General features: G+C 41.4%; 1 protein-coding gene across 4 annotated transcripts in view; it reads left to right on the top strand.

Annotated features, from left to right (window-relative positions):
• The window catches only part of RFTN1 (raftlin, lipid raft linker 1), a 92,652-nt gene that overhangs the window by 7,512 nt on the left and 59,220 nt on the right, over positions 1 to 25,920 (top strand). For 2 of the 4 annotated variants that reach the window (XM_082752862.1, XM_082752864.1), the window contains exon 2: positions 1,315 to 1,470. In XM_082752862.1, coding sequence (XP_082608988.1) covers positions 1,326 to 1,470 — 145 coding nt within the window. In that variant the 5' untranslated portion in view covers positions 1,315 to 1,325. Of the gene's footprint in view, positions 1 to 68; positions 171 to 409; positions 590 to 1,314; positions 1,471 to 25,920 lie in introns of those variants that run through there. The other 2 variants (XM_082752863.1, XM_082752861.1) reach the window with 2 other exon arrangements.

Genomic DNA, 25,920 nt, shown 5'->3' with positions numbered 1-25,920 from the left:
GGTGGGGGGATGAAGGGAACAGAGAGCTGCTGTCTCAGGAGTGGCAGAAAAGGCTCGAGCACGTTTCTCCTAGCAAGACAGGAAGCAATATGGTGTTTCTTCTTGAAGATGGCTTTGCAGGGAAATAATGATGGAGGGACCAAACCCGTTAAAGTGCAATATGAGCGTAAGTAAGTATGCAGGTAGATTCTGGATATGTTTGTGCTGGAAATTTGCTGACGGTTTCAAAGCTTTGGAGAACAAAGCTGTGGAAGCACACCATAGGAGACACAGGAAACCCGAGCTACCTTTTCATTCTCCACTTCAGGCCCATGTCTTGTGTGTCAAGGAAAAGGCAGTGGTAGTTCGTGACAGAAGCTGCTGAGGTGGTGGCTGTTCCCTTCCCAGAAGTGTTGGTTCTTCTTTGTAGGCAGAGACAGGATGTTCAGTGGGTTGTAATGAAAACCTCAGGTGCCTGGCTGGTACATCTTCATCTTCTCATAGTGACTGCTGCTTGAAACAATTTGCCTCAGCCACACCAGAAGAGGAATGAGAGGACTTGCCTTCTCCTTGCAGCACGGGTATTTTCACTGAGTTTTGCTATACTCAGGTGAGCCACAATGTGCAGGATATCCAGAAACCTTTAACGTGTAGCCAAAATGATTGTCAGGAGTAATCCTTTAAAATGCTGGGGACGGGCAGCTTATTAAAGCAGCCAGACTGATCTAGTCCAGTTCTGGGGTCGCGTACCTCTTCTGTTTTGACGAAGTCTTCTACAACGTGCCATTATTTCCGGTGGCTAGCCCGAAAAAATGAGGTGGAAGGAAATGAGGTGGTTTCCTAGATGCTGGTGGTTCTCTGCAAACCTGCTTTGTCTATTGAATTATAAATCTTGTTAATTTGAATGTTACCAAGGTCTGTTTAAAAGACAATACTATGTGCTTGCATAGTAACTGCTCGTATAAAAATTGTTATTAAGTTGTCAGCCCATATATTAGCAAGTTATTTTGCCTTTTCAGCCACTTTCTATAATGCACTATGTGTCTCCCAGAGTATATTATTGCATACATTTGAAAGATGCAAAATACATGCATTAAACTGTCAGTTTTCCAATAAAATAAAAGCGTGCCCGGGGCTTGATATGAATGGTATATACTTCATTTACTATCTGAGCATTTATTCAATTACACTATTTCATATAGTTTGTAGGTAGTTTGCATTTTAAAACTAAAAATCTTCATTATGTTATACTGTGGTGAATGAAACTTGAAGGAAAAAAAAACAAAACACGTTTAGTCATTTTCCTTTTTCCCTTTCCTTGCCTGTTTGCATCAGGAGCTGCTGAAATGGGTTGTGGGTTGAACAAACTAGAGAAGCATGATGAAAAACGACCTGGTAACATCTATTCAACGTTGAAGAGGCCCCAGGTAGAAACCAAGATAGATGTCAGCTATGAATATCGATTCTTGGACTTCACAACACTAAATGATGGTAAGTACACAGTTTTACTTCAGATTTTCTTCTGCACAAATTGGCAAGTTAATTGCTCTATAATGGTTTTAGAATAGTGTGTGTAATAGTTTTTAAAATGTCTTTTAGTTTAAGTAAATGCTTTCTCTTCATTCATAGTGTTTACATGCAGAGATCTTAGTGAGAATTTTCTGTGAATTTTCAGCCATAAGTATTTGTAGATTCTCAGGTTTTAGATTCTGTTTACCCACATTTTTTTTTGTCACTCTAAGGCTGTAAGTTCATTTCCTTAATTTGCATTTTGTCCAGGTTTCATATGGTAAAGTGATTCAAGTCTGGCAGGTTATATACTTTACTACTCGTTTTTTCTTCCTCCTTCTCTGCGCTCTGTGCTCCCTCAGGAGTAATTCGAGAGGTTAAAGTTAGTGTTCTCAGTTTTGCAACCTTACCTTAAATAACTCTTACATAGTTACAAATACCTATAGGTGTACTCCTGGGTGGAAACAGAGCAATGGGAGACCCTGAAGATCTAAAACATCAAAGAAGTGAGGGTCCAGCCTCATGTGATTTTTACCTCTTTTGATATCTGAGGTAGTCTGCTTTAATTCTCATGATGATCCGTAGCTATTCCATTTTTTCTCTTGCTGATTGACATCGAGCATCTCTGCCAGTATTGCTCACACCATCGCCTGTGCCCTCATTCACTTCAAAATTAGCCTGTTCTACAAGCAATTACTCCTCACACCATTTGGAAATCCGAGGCTCGAGCAGAAGGCTGGGACCTGCTTCTTGCTATATATAAAACAACACAGCACCAAAATGTGTTACAGCTAGCTGGCTGGGTGCCAGCTAGAGCCTCTCTGCTGTTGCCCTGCAGTGTGCTGCTACTTCGTGTTTTGCAAGTCAGGTCAAAGGAAAAGCCAAAGCTGTAGATCTCTCTCTGTGCGAGACAAAGAGTTGCTAGCACATTGTTTTACGTGACACCTCTCTCGGTGCAGTTCAGTGTGTTCAACCCCAGGTTAACGTGAATTTGTTGTTTTCTACGACTTGTTGCAAGCGAGCTTGTATTTTGAAAAAGGTGGAGGTTTGGAGTAGGTGGTTGGACAGGAGTGTGATTCTGTAGGCAGTGCAGGAGCTGAGAAATTTGTCTGTGCAGACTTTGTGTCTCTCATACTCTTCCATTTGCTGTTACACTAATTGGGATGCACTGCAGTGACCGAGAGCACCAAACAAATTGGAGAGAAATTGTTTTTCCATGTTTATGTATTATAGCTGCTTCCACGTTTATTTATTTTTATTTCAGAGTGAACAGTCTGAGTCTCTATTGCTTGACAGTTTGACAGCTTTCAGAGAGATGGAATTAGTGGCAATGAATTAGTATTGAGGGCTCGCTTGTATGGGCTCCTCTGTGACGCCTGTTGCTGCCCTGGCTGAATGCCTCACAAGGTTTCATGTGTGCGTTCTCCTGATCCCTCATGAAGGATGTATCTCTGTCACCGTGTGGGTGAAACCAGTACACCCGACAGCCATGTGACTTGCCTGAGGCGCAGAGGATGTCTGGCACAGAGCAAAAAATTAAACCCAGACTTTGTAAGTCCAGTTAAGTGGGTAGGTTTGCTGTAAAGCATATTTTGTACGCTTTCCTCACTCGACCTTGATTGTTTTATTAGGATTTTAGGACACGTTGTTTTAGAGAGACTGTGAATAGAAGTACTTTTATCAAATTCTTTGGTCTTCCAGTGAGTATAAGCTGTTCAGCTCCTACAGAGTTCTGATTTGGCATGTTGCATCCCCATCGCTCTGGTCTCTGAAGCTACAAGCAGGTGGGCAGGTGAGGAGGGCATGAAGCTGTGGTTCTTGCTTTTTTTCCTATCACCCATGACTGTGAGCTCTCAGGGTTCTGCAGCTCCCCCCTGTTCATGTCACCAGCTGTATGAAGGCTCCTGGCCTCCTACATAGTGTTAGGATGTTCCAGGTTTTTCTCAATAGCAAGAGAGTCGCTGGTTCCTTTCTATTTTTTGCTCAGAAATGACCTCTGCAGATAACCAGAGTTAATGATGAATGCTTCACCTATGCCTGCATGGATTCAGATGTTTCTAAAAATGAATTGCTCACAGCTGTGTAAAAAGAACATTTGGAGTGTGAAGTCTGTTTTCTGTGAATCTACTTTAGCCCTTTCAGTGCATATATATCCTGACATCATCTTTTCCACAGGTTTTCTGCTTCGTATGCTTTTTAGAATAAGCCATGCTAAATTACGAGTGGCTGCTTGGTGTTTTACTGTATCTTTACTTTAGGCCTTATTTAGAACATCAGTGGATCTGGCTCTGAAGATGGTTATTCATTTTTCTCTGAGGCTTCTCTGTAATATTTACTGCTCTGCCACCTGTATCTCTTGCAAGCCTTTAATCTTAATGGTGAGAGGGATATGATTAGCTCCACTTCCAAATGGGAGATAATACACAGCCAGAAGTTTTCCAAGTCTTCAGTGTTTTTTCATGTGTTCCTAAAGCAGCTTTCATGGACTTATAGTCATCAGTGTGGATGCTGATCACATTTACAGTTTGGAACTGCATTTATTCTCAAATCTAAAATCCTGAAAACCAGACACCGCTTTCCAGAATGCCATCTGTGTTTTAGTTGCTGTTTCATAGGCAGCTAAGAGGACCTAAGTTTTCTGTGCCTGTAAGATGGGAAAGAATGCTCTGTTTCACCTGTGTCATCTCTGTGAACTCATGTAACTTGTCAGCCTGGCAGAAGGCTTTGCAGTGGTCAGTGTCTTGTGGAGGGTCTGAAAATGCTGGTGTTGGTGTAAGTGGTGAGAGCATGCAGCCAGGAAGATACAGAACACTAACATAGTTGGAAGTGGGAATAAAATGCTATCCTGCTGGTCATTTGCTGTATTAGCCACAAACTTAGCTTTTCTTGCTGTCTTTGGTTAGTTTACCTTCTGACATACACAGCTGAAGAGGAAGGTAAGGCAATATGCTCCTTTATTATATATTTTTATTCACTTCCAAACTTGAGCCATGCTGTACACCAAGACAGATGTCCAATGGCAAATCGTGTTAGATGGCTTATTTAAGTACTGCATAAATAACGTATGCATGCAAAAGACTGAATTAAGGTTGCAAGTGTAGCCTTCATTCTGACATTTCCCAGTGTTAAGGGATTGACACACTAGAAAGTAAAGTGTCTAGAGAAAGACTGCCACGCTTTTAAGAACAGCAGAGTATGAAGAAGCCATCAGTTCCCATTATGTGCCACAACACTGACAATCTTCATGGTTCTTCAGAATTAAAACCCTTAGATTTGTCAGACTGTTTGAGCAAGTGTGATAAAAGATAGCAATGTGGGGTTTTAATCGAGAGCAGGTTAGCACTTGAGGAACAAGGAGCACTTTGCACATTTCAGAACCTTGAGGGAAGCCCCCTCCAGGGGTTTTCTCTTGTTGTTTGCTGGGTTTTATCTTGTTGGCTGTACAGTGTCTGCTCACGAGCCTTCCCCTTCCATTAAGGTAGCTTCTTGCAAGAAGTCTCAGTCCATCTTCAGCGTGGTCCTTTGACAGTATCATCCTGTGTGCTACCCTTCAGTTGTCTGTACTGCCCAAAGCTTACATGGGCTGCTGCTCTCCCTCTGGTGAGATCACAGCAGATTTCACCTGAGTTAAATCGGTAAAATCAGCACAGATTTTGTTAAAGAAGCCATTAACAGATTTCTAACTTGGATGGCTCGTTGCTGGGTAGCAACATGCCATAGGAGGTGCAGAGGAAGAGTGGGGCCTTCTCCCTTGTGGCAGTGGTGAGCTGTGAGGCAGTCCCAGCTGCAACATGGAGCTTCATCCAGCTCCTGAAATGAACCCACCTCACCATCCCCTTACAAAGTTCATCCCATTACTGACTCAGTCTTGCTTGTCACTGTGCCCCGTGCCAGGTCTCTCTCCAGTTTTCTTCTGACAGGTTTCACCCGCAGTCATTTTTCTGCCTGCTTTCCTGCCATGCCCCTGGGCCACACCGTGTGAGAGACCTGCCCCTCCTGATGGGGACATGCCACGGTGGCATGGAGGGCACCCACTTCTTTCAAAACCTGCTCTCAGTAGCATTATCTGCAGGCCCAGTCTTCTTCCAGCTCTCTGCTGGCTTGTCCTTGCTTCAGAATAACAAGGCCTTATTCAGCAAGAAGCCTTGCGGCTCAACTGGACGCCTCCTCGCTGACGTTGAGGGGAGACAAATGCTAAGTGACAATAATTGGATTTCCTAACAAGAAAGAATTTGAGGAAAGTAAAAGACAGTTGCATCAGATTCACGTTGCAGTAAATCCTTTTGCTACAAAGCCAGGAGAGACAAGTTAGTGTCTGTGTGTGTATACTTCACTGGAAAAAAAAAAAAAAAAAAAAAAAAGATTGTATGACCCCCATAAGTTTAAAAAAAAAAGTTTATTTTGCATCCATCTCAGTATAATAAAAGGAAGTGAATATTGATCATCTTGTACCTCTTATCTCCAAGGTGCCATGTATTTCTGTTTCATTGGAGACAGGAGGTAAATGTCATGTGCACCTGAGGAGGGCCTACGCTCACAAACGGATGAGCCTTAATATAAAGCACACATGTTTTCAACAGTGACTCTGTGGGGCAAGCTGGTTTGTTTGGTTTGTTATTTGATTTGAAAGAGAAATATTTAAACTATCTGTGTTCCTGCCCCGTTAGGATCTAGTCTACTTATTTTGGAAAACTTCACTCAGAATGACAGATTGTATAGAAACTGAACTCTGCCTCTTCTTCATCCTTTATTTCCTTTCTTCTGCCTCTTCAGTTCTGATGACGCTCTGAGAGAGCAAGGGTTCAGGGCTTCTCCTCAGATTAGGGTAGAGTTTGAGTTTTTTGGTTTGGTTTTACTGACTTGATTGGATCTCTTTTTGCTTTACTTTAGATTCCTGTAGTAATGCTTTGGCCTGATGAGTTAAGACAGGTTTTGGCCTTGAATAAAGTTGGCATGAAACATATGCTAGCCATGTGATGAGAATAAAATGGGGATATAAATTTTTTTAAATGGGGAAAGGCTATAGTCTGAACAAGCCGTTTGTGCTATAAACCCACTAAAATCCAGATGTTTTGACTGATGGAATGAAAAACAACAACATTTCACATGTCCCAGAGAAGTTCTGAAGTCATAATGTGAACGCAAGGGCATATGGTTTTTATCCTTATTGTCAATAATTCTTCTCTTTAGTGAAAAAAAAAAAATTTAAAGTAAGGTTATTAGTTATATTTCAACAATTCCACCCTACTTTGTTTTGCTGAAGTGTTTTAACTGTTGTTGCCTAAGGACTGTATTACCAGGCCAATACTCCTTGAATAACAAACTTACTACACGCTTACTAAGCTTTCTGATTTGAGGCATTTTTATATGTATGCGTATATATATGTGTGTATAAAACAATATAAATTTGTAAGTGGATCTGTCTTTCAAGTTCTTGCAAGCTTCTGACTAGTATACACTATGCTTTGGGCCAGTTTTGCTGCTCAAAAAAAAAAAAAGGTAGTTGCAGCTTTATTACAATTGATATGGCTGGGCTTTTATTGCTTTTTTTCTAATAACGGCACATATGGGTTAATGAACCTTTATAAAACATATAATTATATTAGAATCAAAATTTAAAAAAGCATTTCAATATGGACATATTCTTAATATAGGATTAAATTTCAGTTGTGTGTAGTCTACATAGTTAATTTAATTGAAAAAACCTCAGTTATTCCCTCAGAGAGGGGAAAAAAAATCTGATTGGAACTTGGAAGTGTCACACAGTGGGAAGTGTGCAAGCTGGGGATAGAGAAGGCATTTTCTCCACAGAATTTATATGCATTTTTATCAGGAAATTGTTTGCTACAAAATGTAATATGCATTGTTGACTTCAGTGCTTACCATCTCTTCCTATCGGTAATTTTTATATTACGTTAAGTAGTTATTTGTGCCTCATTTCTGCTTTCTGTTTCTCTTCACCATTCATTTGAGAGAGGGAAAAAAAGCAGAACAACAACAACAAAAACCTCTGAGCAAGTGGCTGTATATCTGAAAAAAGACTCTGCATTTGCAGGTGTTCTTATTTGATTTAAGACTAGTAAAAGCAATTGTTTCTCCATTGGTGAAGTTATTTAATTTCCTGTTTTCATTTTTGTAAGCAAAGGAACATAGATGAAATTAGCATTCCAGTTTTGTATTTCCAGTTGCCTGGGTTAGTTACCATCATTTTGTCCTCAGGAGTGATGAAATAAAATTAGCAAGGCAAAATATTGTTAGGTTATTAATGGGATGTGATAGCTTGAACCAGACTGTATATCGATCATGTACGACAGACTAAAACATTGCTTGAGAGGATATTAATATATAACATATTAAGAGCAGTAAGACGATGAGCAGAAGAGGCCAGTGGGTTATTTCTGTGTATCTCAGATTCTGTTAATGATTCCCCTTCATTTCAGCTTTGTCCATATGCAGATCCCATTCAACTTAGATTTTTTACACATGAAAATATGCACATGATAAAAAGAATCAGCATAAGGGCTTTGCTGGGTCTGGGCTTCAGTCCTTTCCATTAATGCAAATGTAAAGAAATGATTATTTTTGGCTTCTCTAACACATGCAGGTATTTTGTTTCAAGTGAATTGCAGTCCAGTAATGTGTAACCCTTCAGGGCTTGCCACTGTAAGTCACAGCAAAATGAAATGTTTGTGCTGTAGCAGTTTATAAAACTTACTTGCGTGTCTTGGGAAACTTGCAATTTGACATAAAAGGAGCATTCCATATGTTAGTAGTTTAATAAATGTAATAAATTACATCATAAATGTATTTGCTTTATGGAATTGTTAGAAATAACTTGAACTTCTTTACTATTGTTGGCTTTTAACTAAGGATCCATAACTTGAGTACAATCTGTAAGAGATATTCTAGTTTCTAAATATGGGCTTTGCTTTCCATAATTATCTTATATAGGTTTTTGTTATGGGAGACCATATGCACATGTTATTGATGTACAGATCTAGATACGCTTATACATACAGAAGAGAGAATGTGTAGGTAATAGATGTGCCCATGTATGTATTGTATGACATTTATATTCTTGAGATGGGTAATACATAAGGACACGAACATTTAGCCTGTCAGGTTTTGCTTTATGGTTACACTTAATTGTGCCACAACAGCAAGGATGAAGAGCTTTATTTAAAGTCATACGATGACTGCGACAGAACTGGGAGTAGATCCTGTTCAATCCACTGCTCTAGCTGGTAGATCGTGGCCTTAAAAACACCCTTCTCACAGAAACTAAAGCAAGAAGTTGGTCAATATTATGAATTAAGTTTCCAAGCTCATATCTTAATAGTTACATAGTCTTTATGTGTACCTTTCAAATTTCAAATAGAAAATAGTTGCAGGTATTGCCTGTCTCCTGAAGACCCAGCTGAACTGTGGCACTGCTATTTTGTGTTAAAATAGGCTAGATGGAAGCCTAGATACAATATGGTAAGTGTATTAGAAGTATCAAATATGTCAAAGAATGTGCATATGATGTGTTTTGGACTGGTGTTTTCAGCTTGTGATTGGAAAAAAAAAAAAAGATTTCTTTTAGATACCGTGATGGAATCTCACCCCAAATACACTGAGCAGTGCAACAGCCACTTTTTCTACAGGGATTCTGCCTCTGTGGTTCGGCAGCGGGTGCGTGCAAATGCAAACTGGACAAGGGAGGGAAGGAACATCTGCAAGATGTTTTCTATTCATGGATTCCACTCTGGAAAAAATATGGGTGCTGCAATAGTCATGCTTGTGTTAACTTTCCTAGTCTGTATCCATTCTTAGACTGAAGAATGGGTAGCTACAATACTCCATTCTTACCATGTAGTTGTCGATTGTATCTACTCCGTTAGCTGAAGCTTCTTCTTAATGCAATTACTGAATTCTTACAATAGATACATACCATACGTCATACATAAATGAATGCTAATTGTAATTCACTCAAATCGTGGAAAAATACTTACAGATCTGTCTAAAAAGAGCTCTGAACATCCAAGAAACTTTTCCATCCTATCAGTAACTAAGGCATTGCACATGATCTTTCTGAGTGGCCTTGTCTTTTCTTTTGCCTCTGGCTTTGCACATTTTTCCAATCTTCATGTGGTTTTCATCTCCTGATGCTGTTCAAGAGCCAAGGAACCAGATTTGGCAGTCTGCGTGGCTGGTAGACAGGCGTTTCTGGTGGAATGATGAGATTCTTCAAGCCAGAGGAGCCTAATCCTGTTTTCTAATAAACAAAACTTCCCCTGTGTTTAACTGGGACACACAGTGGCTTGTAACTTTAAATAATAAATGTCTTATGGCTTTATTATGGGACAGAAGTGATGAGGCATGATCTCTGCAGTAACTTGTTTAGTCTTTGTATGACTTGTTACTACAAATTTCTTGACACCAGCAAGATAAAAGATGATACACAAAATCTGTGCAATCTTTTAATTTTAATGCAGTTCACAGTCATTGACTTTGGAAATAATCGTTGCTATTTGGCTAAAAGCTCATGCAAATTATAAGTTTGGAATTGGTTTATTGTGAGTGGAGGACACCTCGTTTGAGAGAAAAGAGGAATTGTTGCTATCAGCTGTTCTTTACTGTGAGAAGTCACTTTTCTTCAATTGTACTGAAAAGAAAATGCTAAGTAGATACACCTTGATTCTGTGGGATTTTCTTGTTATTATTAATTTTTCTGATATTTCTATAGGAAGGATGAAGAATCTCTATTGTCATGGAAACTGTGGACCTTCAGCTATTTCACAGAACCTGTAGCAGTTTCTTGGTGGGTCAGACCCCAGGGTCCATAGCTCAGCACTGGCCAGTGTCAGACTATGCATGTCCCAAGCAAGCAGTGTGGTGCAGGAGGAGGTCACTGTGGCAGGTGCTTCTGAGGAGTTTAGGCCTCATTAGTTGCATTTTGAGGGTTTTACTTTGGACAGGAGGTGGTGTGCTCTCCTGTCAGCGGAACATCCCTCTACATGTGCCTCAAAGCCATCTGAAGGAAAGGTATCTTGTGACAAATGTCTGCTTTTTGGTTCGAAGCCCGTCTTCTGGGGGCCAGTCTAGCAGGTGCCATTTTGTCCCCGTGTCCATTTTGTGTAGTTAGCGGTAGCTTGTCATTGTCTCAGCCAGCGATGCTTGTCAAGAGATTTCACGTGCAGAAAGCAGTCTAATTTCTGTTCTTACTTCTGTTCCTGGTTTGTTTCTGTTCCTGCTTTTTCACACATGCTATGTGACTTTTTTTTCCCTGCTGGCCAACGATGGAGTTGAGGCCACAAAATGGCTTTCTTCTGCAGCTGTGGCAGCTCCTATGTGAGCACACACCAGACGAGTTGACTTCCTTCAGTCCGAGGAGGAAGACATGGACCGTGTGTTACTTTCTTGAGTTTTCCCTGTTGTGTGTGTGCTTTGCCTGTGTCCCACTGAAGGGTGTGGGACACAAGATTGGACTGGTAAGGCTGGTGGTTGGTTCTCTGCACTGAGGTTGGTTTGGTGGGTCACAACTTGCAGTTGTTCCAAGCTATGCCATGACTGGATGAATTTTGGGAGTCTAAACCTGCTCTTGAAGGTATTGTTGTCATCCTATGGAGTCTCATGATCGCAGTACCTATTGGTCTGTGGCTAACCAGTTTGGAGAGGGAAGTACGTGGGTTAAGTCAGTAGTGGGTTAAGTCAGGATCAAGGTCTCCAGTGCCATCCTCCAAATCCTGCCTTCCCATAGATGCGCAGCAGAGCTGAGTGTCTAAAAATTAGATTTACTCCTTTCCTACTGCCATTTGACCACTTATTTCTTCTAGATAGGCATAGTCACTGTGTCTCTTTTCTCTCAATGCCCTTTTTGACCTTTTCTTCCTCTTCACAGATGGCTTTGGCAGCTGTCTCAATGACCCTGAGGAAACCTCACGGACTGGGGATTGGGATTGAGTTAGGGAAAAGCGTAGTCAAAAACTACCAGCAGTGCACCACGCAGGATAACGATGGGGGAAGGGTGAATTTGCTCATACCCTGCTTTTCTGAGAAACGACAAAGGAGGAAGAACTGACAAAGGGAAGAGTGGTAAAGTCAGTCCTGCTTCCATGGCTCGGAGAGGAGACAGTTTTAAGGGTGAGGAAGGCAATTCAGGCAGATCTAAGTCCTGCAGTATGGAGAGTAAATCTTCCTTATTCTTAGCAAAGTAGTATTCATCTCTCCTTGACAAGCATCTGTCCCTTCTCTGCTGTCCTTTGCAGAGGCAGTGGACTGCCAGTTCTGTTCCTAGGCTTCTGGCTGTACCTGCCTCAGAGGGTCTTCATAACCAGAATCCCTCAATCTTAGGAAGTGTCTCCACATTCTTCCACACAAGAATGCAGCAGCCAAGACCTGTGTTGGCCCTGTTGTGAGCCATAATATCCCTAGCCCATTCTCCCTGACAAAGCTTTCTTGCTGCTGCACCCCAAAAAACAGAGGAGCTTGGGAGGTCTGTGTTCAGAGAGCTGGAACCACCCTGGCCTGGACCCATGCTGTTGTAGGTCATGGGCCAAGAGACCCCAAACACTGCGTGTGGAGCCAGTGGTGTGATGTCAGCCAGTAGTTCCCCTGAGTTTGGGCAGGGAAGGAGCCTCGCAGCTGATGGCCACAAGAAATGTCTTGTAAAATAGTTTTTGTGGTGAGTCTGATGGTATGCATTGCTTTTCTGCAAACCCGAGGCTTCATGCCTGTGATCCACCGTGAATGTTATTCTTCCCCTCCATCTTAACACAATATTTAGAGGAGCAATTCTCCAGGCTGAAGTCATGGGCTGTGGCAAAGAGAGCTGATGCTGGCCATGGCATGGAGCTGGCACAAGATGGTTCCCCCAGTGTGTCCTTGTAGATCTCACCTGCAGGCTCCCAGAAGTGGTGCCTGAGGTTTCAGTCTCCCCTGGCTCTCCCAAATGAGGAAGCTGGGTTTCAGAGGATAAAGGTCCAACTAGGCAGCAGATTTGGTGAAGTGCTTTCACCTGAAGATCTGTTCTGTAACAGAAGCTGGGCCACCTGTCCACACATGGTTGTTGCCTTTTGGTTACAAGGAAACTACTTTAATCATCTTAAGCTTTACATGACTGCTGGTTCTCTTGCACCCAAAGGCAGTCATCACATTGGCGACTCCAGATAATGTCACTGAGTTATCTTGTGCCTGAGAAAATTTTATTTTTCCCTTGGTAGAGGCTGACAGGCAGTGTTGTTTCCTTAAGGCCCTGGGTGGCACCACGCTGGATCTTCAGAGTGGCAGGTGTCACTGTGGGGAAAGGACAGCAGGATGAAAGAAAATGCTATAAAATAGAAGGGGGTGAAAGAGGAGACAAGGTCTTCAGAAAGGAGGGATCATATAGAGGAAGCAGAGCAGTTAAAATAGGGAAAGAATATTAAGAGACAGGCAAAGCTGAACACACGAACTGCAAACCCTCCAGGGTGATGGGTGACAGTAAAACCAGAAGGACAGATATCATTTGACTCGCTAAGTGACAGGAGATGACATGGCATTGCATGGGTTTTCAGTGTTTTGAGACTTTTGTTGCCGGAGGTATGCCTTCGTGTTGGGTTAATAAATGTGACACCCGGCGAGGGGCTGTGGCTGGCATCCCGACAAGGCTTGTTATCGAGCTCTGCCTGAACAAGACCCATAGCATTGTGTGCAGGCAGGCACGTGGTCTTGGACTGAAGAAGACAACCTGTATTTCTGGGTTCAGATCCCTTTTGGATCTTTCATGATACCTTGTTGTGTTTTGTTTTGTTTTTAAATCACAAAGTGGCATGAAAAGCAGCCCCTGAGTGTGCAAGACTTGTTTTATTACTGAACAGTGAAAGGTTACTTTAAACCTTAAAATGCTATCATTTCTAGGGAAGTTCAGCATTCGATTTCAATTTTGTGTGTAGAATAACGTGAAAACATTCAGATAGTTTGAATCTATCGCATCTATTGTGCACGGAAACTGCAGAATTTGCATTTCCATTGCCCGGTTCTGTAAATAGGTAGAACTGTTGCTTTAGCAACAAGCATAATTGTGACTACAATTTAAATTAAGGTTATGAATATTGTACTCAGCAAAATAATGCAGCTTGCAAACTTTAATCATTGTGTTTCAAGTGTTAATTGTATTTGAGGTTAGTCTCTTACGGCATCTGCGTGGGTTTTGTGTGCGAACGCCTGACCTGTGCTTTCTTTACCTTGACTCCTTGTAGAGACAATGTCTGTGGTAGGTATTATCTACACAATACTATTGTTTCTGGTTTGCTTTTCAAAGCCTGTGTGTGTGCATTAGGAAGTTTAATACGTATTCTGTCTGTAAAATGTATAAGGATACTGCCAAGTAAACATCTCGTATTGGGCCTGGTGTGATGTGCCTTTCTCCATTAGGCTTCAGCTTAACGTTGAGGGAGTTCCAGGTAGATCTGACACCTGCCTACCAGTCATGGCCAGTCTGCAGCAATTTCAGAACTCTGCGATGTAATTTCTCGGTGAAATCCTGTTTAAAAAAATTTCTCTTACACCTGTGACATGTTACAAAGCTGATAAACATTGATGCAGGCCTCCAGATTGCCTCATCACTTAAGGAGAGGAACACAATTTGGAAGAATTGTGTGGAGGACAAGAACTTACTAGCATTTGCTCAGCACTGTGCTAGGCTTGCTTCCAGTTCCCAACAAGCTACTTTGCAACTAGTTCAGGTGTCCTGGCAAAACACTGGAGTGTGTTGCATGTTTATGTTCTGTAGCTTAAACACAAGTCTCAGGGACTTGGTTTTGTCTTTCTGCAGCTAAACAAATTTGGGATATACTGGATTTGGGAGGAGTCCAGGTGACATACTTACTGCATGAAATTGTGGCTTTCTTCCTATGATAAAGCTTGCACACCCAGCAAACTCCTGGTTTGTGTGCAGTCATGCTTTTGCAAGTGACTTTATACTTGTCACACACTGTACTATGTGATAAATTTAAGATTAGCAGCAGTGTGATGGGGTTTCCCAAATGCAAGGTGACACACATCTGAGTCCAATGCTTACTCAGCCACTGGAGGTAGCTGCTGTGGCTCTTACTGGTAAATATTAATCCTGGCATTGTGGTAAGGTCTTGTACAGGACCTGCAAGTTTAAGGCTTTCCAGCCATTTTTTTTTTTTTCCCCAAAGCTTGCTTATTCATATAAATGGAGCTCTGTTTAGTTAAAATTGTAAGGACCTCTCAGCTTCCTTCCTTTCCTTCTCCCCCCCTCCCCAAATAATCATCCTCTCAACTTGAGACTTGCACTGATTAGCTACTTTTCTGAAAGAAACAGTCCTTTTCAAGGAGAGGAGAATCTCATTAAGCCTTTGGTGTGAGCTGCAGCTCTTGATCAGCGCACTAAAGACAAGCTTGACAGTCGGCAGATGAGTTAAGAACTGCAAAAATATTACCTGTCTCAGTTAAACAGTCATCAGTTGAAAGAGTTCATCTCATTCCGAGAATACAGAGGCTTCCGCATACTACGTGGCACATAAAAAATTAAAGACATCAAGGATGTGAGAAGTCCTAAAGGTGCCGTATGTTTCCGAGTGATTTGATAAAAGGCCTTAAATCTGAAAGAGAATGAGGTATGAGGTTTACGAGTAAATAGGTGGGATTTTGAGAAAGTTAGAGATGAGCCAAGATATAGTTACTGGTGAAATGTAAATAAATACCAGTCTACTGCTGTAGTTCCTCAGTTGCTAAGCCCTTTATTGGTGTTCTTTTATTTGAACAATTGTCTCCTGAATTTCTTAATAACAACCGATGCAAGAATTGACAAATAGTGCTAAATTGCATGGGTTAATTCACTAGCAATTATTGCACAGATTATTAGTAAGCAAAAAAAATTAGCATCTACTTTTATCTCAAATCACAAAACAAAAGAACAAAAAGAGTGACAGAAAAAATGGTCTTTTGTTAAGTTATTGTCTCGTAAAGTTTGGAACCGTGTCAGAATCGCTTTTTTGTTTTGGTTTGGTTTTGTTGTTTGTTTACTTGGGGATGCTCAGCTCAGATGCAGCATCTGTCTTTCTCTGCAGTCCATCTTCCACCCGATTTTTCCAGCTGGGTTGAATGCCTTGATGAAGCCTTTCAAATGATCAAATAGATAAAATTGTACATATTCTGGGGGATTATTTCCATTGTTCTTCACCACATGCACACTGAATAAAATACTTTATAATTCTAAGACTTTGTTGTCAAGCTGCACTCTTGCACTACTTGTCGGCTTTGTTGTTTGTTTTTTCAGTTATAGTAAATTTGGGGAAAGATTGGGCTGCTCATCAACAGATACTTCCAGGGAACCCTTCCAGAACTAGTGATGGAAACTCAGTCCGTCTCTGCATTTTTTTAAATCACTCTTAAGTCATTATTTGAAGGTCCTAACCATGTAGGAAGACCATTTTATCAGTGACATTTCATTATCAAAGAGTAACAGGTCTGGCTCTCCTTGACCTGGAAGGTCTTAGAAATGATTCTTTGTTTTGCAGAATACATTTAGGAATGGAGAAAAGCAAAAGCATCCTGAATGTGGGCTGTCACAGGATTAGGAGTTAGAGCCCCTTGAGGCCGCCTGTGACTTCTCCTTGGGTTGCATTGGTAGGGACAGGGGGTGGACAGCGTTGGCCGAGGCACAGAGGCACAGAGCTGTGCTCACTGTCACAGGTTTGGTCCCGAGGCACTGTCCATGCCAGCAGTGGCTAACGAGAACAATAGCAGACTGTGCTGTGTTGTTGCACGCTGGCTCTGGATGTGCATTTTCATACACTACTGAGCCACCTTTGAAATCCGTTTTATACACTTTTTAAAGGGAACGGAGGGTTTGACCTGTTTATTTGCTTGTGTATTTATTATTTTATCAGCAGGAATGTGCATTTACGAAACTAGTTATTTTGCTGTGGCTGACCTCCCTGAAGGGATCCTATCCAGGGGGTAAGGAGAGGTTTAGATCTTAAGACTGCCTGCATAATGCTTCATAATTACCACCTTCATACCATCAAAGAATCCTGTCCCTGTTGGACAGGACGTCTGTTACAGCCTTATTGCATGCACTTTCTACTATGGGATTAGATTGTAATAACTTGGTTAACTCATTCTTCGGCAGCCGTGAAGGCGAGGTGTCTGTGTCTCGCCTTCTCGTTTCTAGTGAATGTGCTTTTCCTGACAATTGCACCGACTCTCTGACACAGAAACAAGGTTATAATGATGCCTTCTACCAAGCATTTGGGGGAAATACTCGGCTAGTCTTCCAAAAACTTGCAACAACAACCATTTTATTGCAAAATAAAAAATAATCATCATTCTGCTTTGGTCGTTCCATCGCAGTGACAGGCGAGTTTGTGGCCTGTTTCCCATGACCCCCATTAGACAATAGATTTGCGTGCCATCAGTGTCGCTGCGTGGGAATTCTGCACTTAAAACCAGCAACTGGCCGCATTTTTCTGAAGCGAGGGAGTAGGAGTTCAGATTCTGGAGAGTGACAGGAAAATTTGCTCTAAGCAAAAAAAGCAGGGCTTTTGGGCCAAGAAAAACTCTTTTTTTTTTTCTGTAGTAAATCCATCACCCATGCTCTAGCAGACTTGCTTAAAAAAACAAAACAGTACTTTTGGGAAGTGCTTTGTTAACTTTTAACAGCCTTTTCCACTACTCTTTGGCTTTCTCTCAAGCCTTCTTGCCAAGTCGAAGTGATGTGGTGTGTTTGGCAGTGACATACTTCTTCTAGGTGCCAGTGGTGAGCTATTGCTTGCTAGTCGTTTTCAGTGCTCTGTGAAAGCCTTATCACTGCTAAATCCGCCGTGAAAGGAGCTAGAGGAGGCCGTATCCCCTAGTGCTTTTTGCAGAGTTTTGCTTTCAGGTCCTTATTTTTAAAGGTGTGTTGTTTTTTTTTTTTTTTCATTTCTTTTTTTTTTTTTTTTTTCCAGAGGGTTTGGAGGTGGTAGTGCGATAGGTTTTTCTGCTTTGTTTCACTGGTTTCCTAGGGAGACGAGAGTTTAAAAAAAAGGCTCCCAGTCTGTCTGTCTCATTCCCCCGAATAATTAATACTGGTCAATTTTAAACCAATTTGCTAGAAATTTTAAATTGCTCCTAACTCTGCGAAAGCTGCCAGCTGGGTTGAGGACAGAGACCTGCGTTAACCAGGGGAAGGTGAGGAGAACCGAGCCACCTACGTTCTCCTGGGTGGCACCTCGCTGGCCGGGGAGCGAGTGCTTCGCTCCAGCATAGCCACCCAGTTGCTGTTTCTCATCGGTCTGAAGAATCCATGGGGTGGGGAGAGAAGAAAAGAAAGGGAAATTTGAGGCTGTGGCAGTAAGAGGCTGGAGAACAAAAGACTCATCAGCGGGAATCACTCGTCATTAGCTGTGCTGCTCGTGGAAAATAGCTTGAGTAGGAATTTGTATCGTAGCATTGTGTGAGCAGTGATACAGGTAGCAAAACCATATTTCAGCAAAAAGTACTGTTTTTTTTCTTTTCTTGTACTGATTTTCATCAGGTCTTTAACCAGCTGTGTGTCCTGGTAGAAGTGGTAAATCCCATTACGTATGGACTGTAAAGCGGGCTGCCTTTGGTGTAGATGTAACTCGCCCTTACCTCACTTCTAAAGGGCGTGATTGCCGAATTCATTGCAAAATAAGCCATCCGTTTGTTCCTCCTAGCTTCCCATCTTCTGGAAGTAATTTTAGTTTATGTGGTCATTCGAAGAACCATAAATGGGGTAACACATGCCTCTTCCACATGCCAACTTAACCAGGAGCTGGTGGGGAAATTGCTTCGCAGGGATTGCTGCCACCCCCCGTTGCTGTGCATTCCCACCCAGAGCTTCACACGTGGAGCATGCCGTAGCAGGGAGCGTTTCCTGTGACATCTGCAAAGAGTGAGCTTTCGGATCATGGGATCTTCCTCTCGAGGCCCGTTTTCCAGCGAGAAGCAGAACAGCTCGGGATCGCTCCCGTTGGCGCTGCTGGGTGGCCGAGGTCTTGCGGCTGTCTTCCAAGATCTGCTGCCACAGGAAAATTTAAATCTTGCTCATCTATGGACGCCGACCTAACATGAAATTTGCATTTTGTCCCTAAGAGAGGTATTAAAACTTGTGGTGATCTGTGTATGTTCCCATAAGCAACACAGCTGAACAAAAACGTAGAAGCATTGGGATGGAGAGCTGGGAAAATGGTAAATATTTTCTGGAGGATGTTTTGCGTTTGGATTTTCACTGCAGTTCCCAGGCATGCTTAATAATTGGAAAAGAAGACAGACTTAATTTACTTTTTATTCCTTTTTAAAATCAAGGGGGCATTTCCTGGAGAATTTTGTAGGGTTAGATGGGTCAGTTTTATTTCTGAGTATAGACTAACACCTGTTGTGGGTAGAGATGCCCATGGAAGTGTTTGTCTCACCGTCGTTACAGGATAATGTGTTTAAAGAAAATCCAAACACATTACACCTCCGTTTTCTCTGAATTTAATTTATCTTCCCCAAATATCTCCAGTTTATATTGGATTTCATCATGTCATGTTCTTTTACCCAGCTTTCCTTTTGAAACATAACCAGACCCAGGGCCAAAATCAAACAGAGAATATACCTTCAAGTAACATTGCTTTCTTAGTTATACAGCGCACACTGCAAGTTTTGGCTGCTCTAACATTTGTTTAGTTTTGCCAGGAAAGCTGAAAACAATTTAACAGACTTCTATGAAAAATCACAGGATTTCCCAAATAAAGGAATGTGGTTTAAAGGAGCACCCAAGGAACACTGAAAAGTTGCACTTTATGTTCTCTTCCAAATGAAAAGCATGCATAAATTGGAAATGTCATCTCTTTATCTAAAAAACCAAAATACTTCAAGCCAAGAAAAAGATAAAAAGATGAAAGTCACTTCTAAACTTTATGTATTCTAATTTAAAGTATTAAATGTCTAGTATGTACTGCTGCTTTTGAAGAAAAGGAATGTTATTAGTCAATGCAGGCAAGAAATGAGAGCATCTGAAATAGGGTAATATATGGACTTTAGTCACAGGATTGGAAAAAATCCATTTCAGGCTTTTAAAAAAATCAAACAAACTTGGCACACGGTATCATCCTAAATAAGATTTTACAGGAAAGACTGAAAACAGCTATTACAACAGAAGGGGAAAATGCATGTGAAACACTGGAGATTTAATGTGAAAAGAAGCAGAAACCAGCAGGTAACATTTGAATAAAGCCTTCAAGCATTTATAAAGCTATCTGTCCTTTTCCCATATATATACAGCAAAGTGCTGTGTCTAAAATATATACAGGCATGACCTGCCAAGAGGATTTTGGTTTCCCTGGAGACTATCAGCTCTCTGTTGCACAGGTTGGCTTGGTGAGTTAGAGCTATCTTGATGAATCCAAACCATCCTCCCTGGGGTTACTGGATATGGCAGTGAATTTAGATCTTTGTGTTAAAGGTTGAATTTTTAAAATCTAAACTTCTAAATGTCCTCTCTAATGTCCAGTTACTTCACCTGGCGTGTGCTTAGAACATGCAGTAATTATCGTGTGAAGTGGGGAAAGACCTCCTTTGTTGTAGTACTTCGATGGCATTTTTATCGTCTGTGTTGCACCAAATCTTTGATTTTCATCACAATTTTCAGTGTGTCACGAGAAACATACGTCAAATGATAGTGCTTGTATTCCATGACAGTTACTGCCCTTGACTTCTTTCTCCCCCCTTTTCCCTAAATGTTTAGAAATCCTCTTGTCATTTTTCAGTTTGGGAACTAGACTTCAATCAGATTTATATTTACTAATTATCTCGTGAATATGGAAAAAATTCCTAATTTAATGCATGCAGCCTACTTTGTTCATCTGTGCTTGATTAAGAAAAACCCCAATAATTTCAAGACTGCTCTCAGTTGGTTTGGATGGAAATATGTAGATTGATGAACTTCTCTGCTTTTTAACTCCTTGAAGAGTCAGCACTTACAGGGTATTATTGTCAGCAGCAAATTGGAAAGTTTAGAGATGCTACAAACTTCATTCAGAGATTTTTTTCATCTACGAGAATATACCATAAAACGCACAAATTCTGTATAATTTGGAAGTTCCTGAAATGTGCCTTTTTTATACGCCTCTGAGGATATTACTCGTGCTCTTTTGCTGCAGTCCAGGTTTGCTTACTGTAAAGTTTGTAAGAGTTCAGCGTTGCTTACTTGCTGTATTCTGCAGGATCGAAAATCCCAAATGAAAATTTGCCAGAAATATGGAAAGAACATCGAAGTGAAGCATAAAACAGAGGAGAGGAAAAGGAAAAAGAGGGGGTTATGCCAGGAAAAAAGATATATTGAGAAGTATGGGAAGGAGAACACTGGAAGATTCTGGAGGTTAGCTGTGAATTTCCCTGGTGTTAACTTCTGTTGCTGCTGAGGAAAATAGCAAACGTGTTGGCTAGAGAGGGACCAAAACAAAAGAAAAAAGACGCATCAGCCCTCAAATCGTATGATGCCACTGGCTGCTAGATGTCAGAAGATCTCTTCAGTAAGTTCTGGCTTCTTCTGTGTTGTTGGGTGGCTGCTCCTTCCCTGCCTTTTGAAGTGTTTGATGCCTGGCTACGTGCTGTGAGAGCATGGAACTTGCTGCTCCGCTGTGTGAGTGGTGGGAAGTCCCAGTTCACATCTTCTGAGGCTGTTAAAATGAACGGCATTCAGTGTTTGACTTGGGCATCTTAAGAAGTATTACTATCAGTAGATTAACTTGGTGTTGGAAGGCTTTAGCACAGGGAAGCAGTCCTTTTTGGGGAGTGGAAATAGAGATGTGAATTAATGTTCCAGCGCGTCCCGTCGTTCGGAATTACCCGTCTGTATTTCAGTGTAATATTTGCCTTTGGAAGCTTACACAGATAACAATGTCTGTATGAATAAAATATTACAACTTTGAACGCTTCCTCCATTTGGTAAGACGTAACTGGAGTTTTCTTGGATTTGTGAAATGTAAATTACCTCCCTTTGTTGTCTCTGTGTTTGGTCTGCATCAGTTTAGGAAGCAGAACCAATTCCTCTCCTTTTGCAGAGCAGGAAGGAGGGACAAACAAAATACCATGTCAAAGAGCTGTTCAAATACAGAAGGGATGGGATTTGGTTCTTTTTTTTTTTTTTCTGTGCACAGTCTAAATGAGAAGTCCTGCCCCTTTTTCATCTTCTTTCATCTGGTATTTTGCACGATTGTTACCCTTGCACCTAGCAAGTGGTCTTCTTTTTGCTGTTTTGCATAATTGTGCCCACAAGCTAATGTATGTGAGTGCTGAGTCATTTAAGAAGTGCCTGTCGATTTATTTAGGTAACTGGAGTCTGTTTCATGGCTGTTTTTTCACTCTGGTGGATATGATAGCCTGGGTATGCATTTTTTTTTTTTTTTCTGAAACACCAAGAATAAAACTATTCCATGCATAAACCCACCATATTGCAGGAAATGTACCCAGTACTTAAGATACTTACCTTATGCTTGCAAGATACCACATGAAGCCTTGGTTGGACAAAGAATGTAACTCAAAGATGCTGTGAGACTAGACAACAGAATTGGTGAGAGGAAGTTGTCTCATCTCCTTGCATCTTTGAGCTAGCTTAGTACTTTCTTGATTTGACTAGTGCACATACCTACCATTTCCTAAAGGAAAGAAGAGGATGGCTGTGTGTCTGTGTGTGTACTTACACATGTACTCACATACATATGTATGCACACATATATTTAGAGATCTACATAGAGATGTCTATATACGTACTTTCAAAGGGCACTTATCCACTTTCAGCCTTTCTGCTCTCACCTCCTTTCTTGAGACACAGTGCTTGTGGTTGTGAATACTTCAAAGTTCCATTATTACCCTCACTAAAAGTAAACACCAGGAGCTTACTGAACAGCCACCTTTCATTTCAGTTCCCGATTTCTCTCGCGTATTCATTGTTGCTTTCTTTGATGGTGACATTTATTGTATTTGCCTTGAAAATGGAAAGAAAGTCATTTAGCATAACCAAAAAAGCAATGTGAATTATTAACAACCGGTGTCTTGCCTCTGATGACAGCCGGAGCGATAATGCGCTGAGGCTGTCTCCAGCTTCTTCAAAGTTTAGGAACCTCTCTATGCCTCGTGGGAGCTCTATTAGAAAGGAAAAGAGACGATAGTGCCGCTTGTACAGATTTCACTCCAAAAGGTGGAGCTTTTAACTCATTGTATTCTAGTGTTAGTGTGCTTCAGCTAATTAAAACTCTGTGACATTGTCAGAAACATCTTACATTCCCTTCTATATTAGTCATACTGCGTGAGCATTTTATTCTGCTAAGTGTGAGTTCAGAAATAAAGATTTGGATCTGCTTGGAAAATTCACCAAAAATCTGTTTACCTCTCTTACTTTTTTCTAAGTTATATTACAGGTATTTTTGCCTTTATTTTCACTGGGGGTACTCTGGTCCTCTAATACATTTTTGTTGTTGTTGACGACAAGAAACTACTGGTGGATTCTATGGGGAAAGAATGGTTAAACGAGAACAACATGACTGCATTGCTTTGCCATGCAAACAATTTGTGCAGTGTCAAAACAAGCTCTTTAGTGCTTGTAACAAGGAATGAAAACTTGCAGTTAGATGCCTCTGTAACTTTTTGTTTGAGGTTGACTCTGGATGGAAATAGACGTGTTCTCCCAGAATCAGGCACTAAGTGTTTTGATAATATTCAATTAATGGTTTGCTTTCTGCTCCCCAGAGTAATATATTGGCTTTACCAAGACTTAATAGTTGGAAAGGATGATGGTTTGGATTCCTTCAGCTGTTCCAAACCAACTGCTAAATGTCAGAGAAAAGGACCTTGAAATTTTTCTTATTTATAGAACAGAGAGGATCTTTACAAGTCTGTGCTTCGGTGTTAGACAAAAGCCAGCACTCCCCAATGGATTTTACTGTGCACCCTCCTCCAGGTGAATTCGGACATTTGCCCACCACTCCCTATGGAGCTTGTGCCATTCAGCCCTCAGGGCCTGTACTGATAAATGTGAGGAGTTTGGCAAACCAAAGAGACACCTTGTGGGATGGTCCTTCACTTAGCAATCACTGTTCAGCTTGCAAAAATTATTTATGGTCAGAGGGCTATCCAGAAAACCAGAGCTGCCAGGCAGCAGTGTGGGAGCAATGAGCTAGGTTTCCTTTTCTGACAGAGCCAAATGAGCAGCTCTGTGCCCAGCAGCTGCTGTTGCATTTGACATCTTCCTATGAAATGTTTTAAGGTAGGTGAAACTGCATCTCCTAGCAAGTAAACTTGCGAGTTTAATTTCTGGCCAGCTCTAATGCAAAGGCGGTGTTTTGTTCTGCTAGACCTTGGTCTGCTGTAGGTTTGATCTCTTTAAATTAAATTAAACTTGTTGGAAAGGAATTAATATTAAAAAAAAAAGAAAAAAAAAAAGGAAAGGAATCCTCATACTGAGTAAAGGAAGTGTGCTTACATTGTTATTCTACGAAATGATCAAGGTTGTTACAAACAACCATAAACGTGCTAGGAATTGCTCTGTGTGAAAATGTAGGAAATGGTGTGGACTTGGGCCAGATTTATGCGTTTGCTCATACACATGGTCAGTGATACGCTCTGTTCCCGTATTATTGTCTCCATTCGTTGTTGCTATTTAGTTTCCTGCCAGCAGACAAGCAATTACAGCCAGCTTGGTGGGATTCATGAGGCACAGCAGAGCAAGCTAATGCCATTTTCTATGCGGCGGTCACTAAAGGCAGAAGGTAAATAGTCAAATCTATTATAAAACCCTGCAGGAAATCCATGGATGTTGTTGGGTAATGACTGTATTACCATATGAGCGCAATTTCGCTTGTAGCTTCTTTCCATCTTATGTGCTCATTGCTGGAGCTGCTCAGGACCAGAGACGCTGGTGCCTGGCCCCTAGCTGGGTTCTTTGTGGTGGTCTCCTGCGTGCTTTGCAGCGTGCAGGAGAGAGATTTGGATGCTTTAGAAGGGCAGCAGAAAATAAATCAAGCTGGTAGGAGAGCTCCACAAGCCCCAGGGTGTCCTGGGGAGGAGGTGAGCAGACACCGTGTGTCCCGCGAGGCCCCCAGAAGCAGCTGGAGCTCTGCAGGAGGGATGGCAAGGCCGGAGGGCCTGCAAGGCCGGAGGGGTCGGGGTGCTGGGAGGAGGAGGTGGGAGAAGGAGCCCGAGCACGTAGCTCCAGGAGGAGCTCCTGGTTCTTGGGAGCTGCCTCATCCTACGTTTTGGGAAAGAAAAGTGAGGACTGGATTTCTTGTAGGGGCTGAGCCTGCTGAGGTGTTCGAGGCCTGATCAAATAGGGGCGTTGTACTCGTGGCTACTGGGGCTGCATCGCTTCATTATCTGGGTCTGGTGCATTGGTTTGTCTTCGTTTTCTGCTTCAGACCACCATTCTGGGCGTGCGGGGGGGCAAGGTGATGTCCTGTATAACCTGCACAGGCTGAGTGCCTGCAGCTGATGTTTGGTCGCTTTAATGGCAAGGGAAAAGATTCCTTAATGGTTTCATCTGAAAATGCAAATGAACGAGAAAACTTGAACGAGAAATAGAAACTACTTATAAAAGGAGTCCAAAAATGTTTGTGGGACTTTTTCATCTGTAATGTGAACTGTCTTTATGGGCTACATCAGTCTTTAACAGCTGTAGCTGGAATGAGAGCATAAAAGCCTAATTGGGAAAACATGTTAAAAAATGAAGACCAGAAAACTCTGACATTTGTTTTGTTGGAGTAAACAAGCCAAGTAAGCACCTAACGCAGGGTAAATGAAGTTAGAGTAGAACTGAATGTTTGTCCTTTTAAATAAAGTATTAAGGATAAGTACTGAGAAACTCAGACCAGAATTTGACCTTTTCAGCAAAGCGAAATTAAATAAATGCAGTTTTGGCATTTAACATTTTACTTTTCCTGGATCGTAGCATTGATTCAATTATTTGCTGAGCAAGTATAAAGAAATTAAAACAAACCAAAACAGTAAAGGTTGTCTTAGCTTTGTCATAAAGGTACGTAGCAGGGAGGGAAAATTGCTGCTTATCAAGTACAATAGAATTTAAAATACCTGGTTATGTTGAGAATATATATTATAAAAAGAGGTACAGTAGCTGATGATTGTCTTTATTAAGCATAAGCTAATAGATGAAACCATGCTGTATTTTATCTGTTTTATATATATATATATATGTGTGTGTATATATATATATATCTCTTATTTGAAAATGTTGGTTTATAGCATCTCAACTTTTTGTAAAGTGAGACCTTACCACCTCCAGAATAGCCTGTGGTAACTTCCAGAGATAGCAAACACAAAAGAACATGAGTCTGCCATTATAATACCATAAGATGAGCGTGAGCATATATCAAGACAAGACAGCTGAGAAACCGTGTGGCGTCATCTGACTGCGAAGGCCTCTTTGGCTGCAGGGTTCAT

Source organism: Aythya marila (genome assembly GCF_965140915.1).
Source record: "Aythya marila genome assembly, chromosome: 2".
NCBI classification, from domain to species: domain Eukaryota; kingdom Metazoa; phylum Chordata; class Aves; order Anseriformes; family Anatidae; genus Aythya; species Aythya marila.
This window is presented reverse-complemented; position numbering and strand designations above follow the sequence as displayed.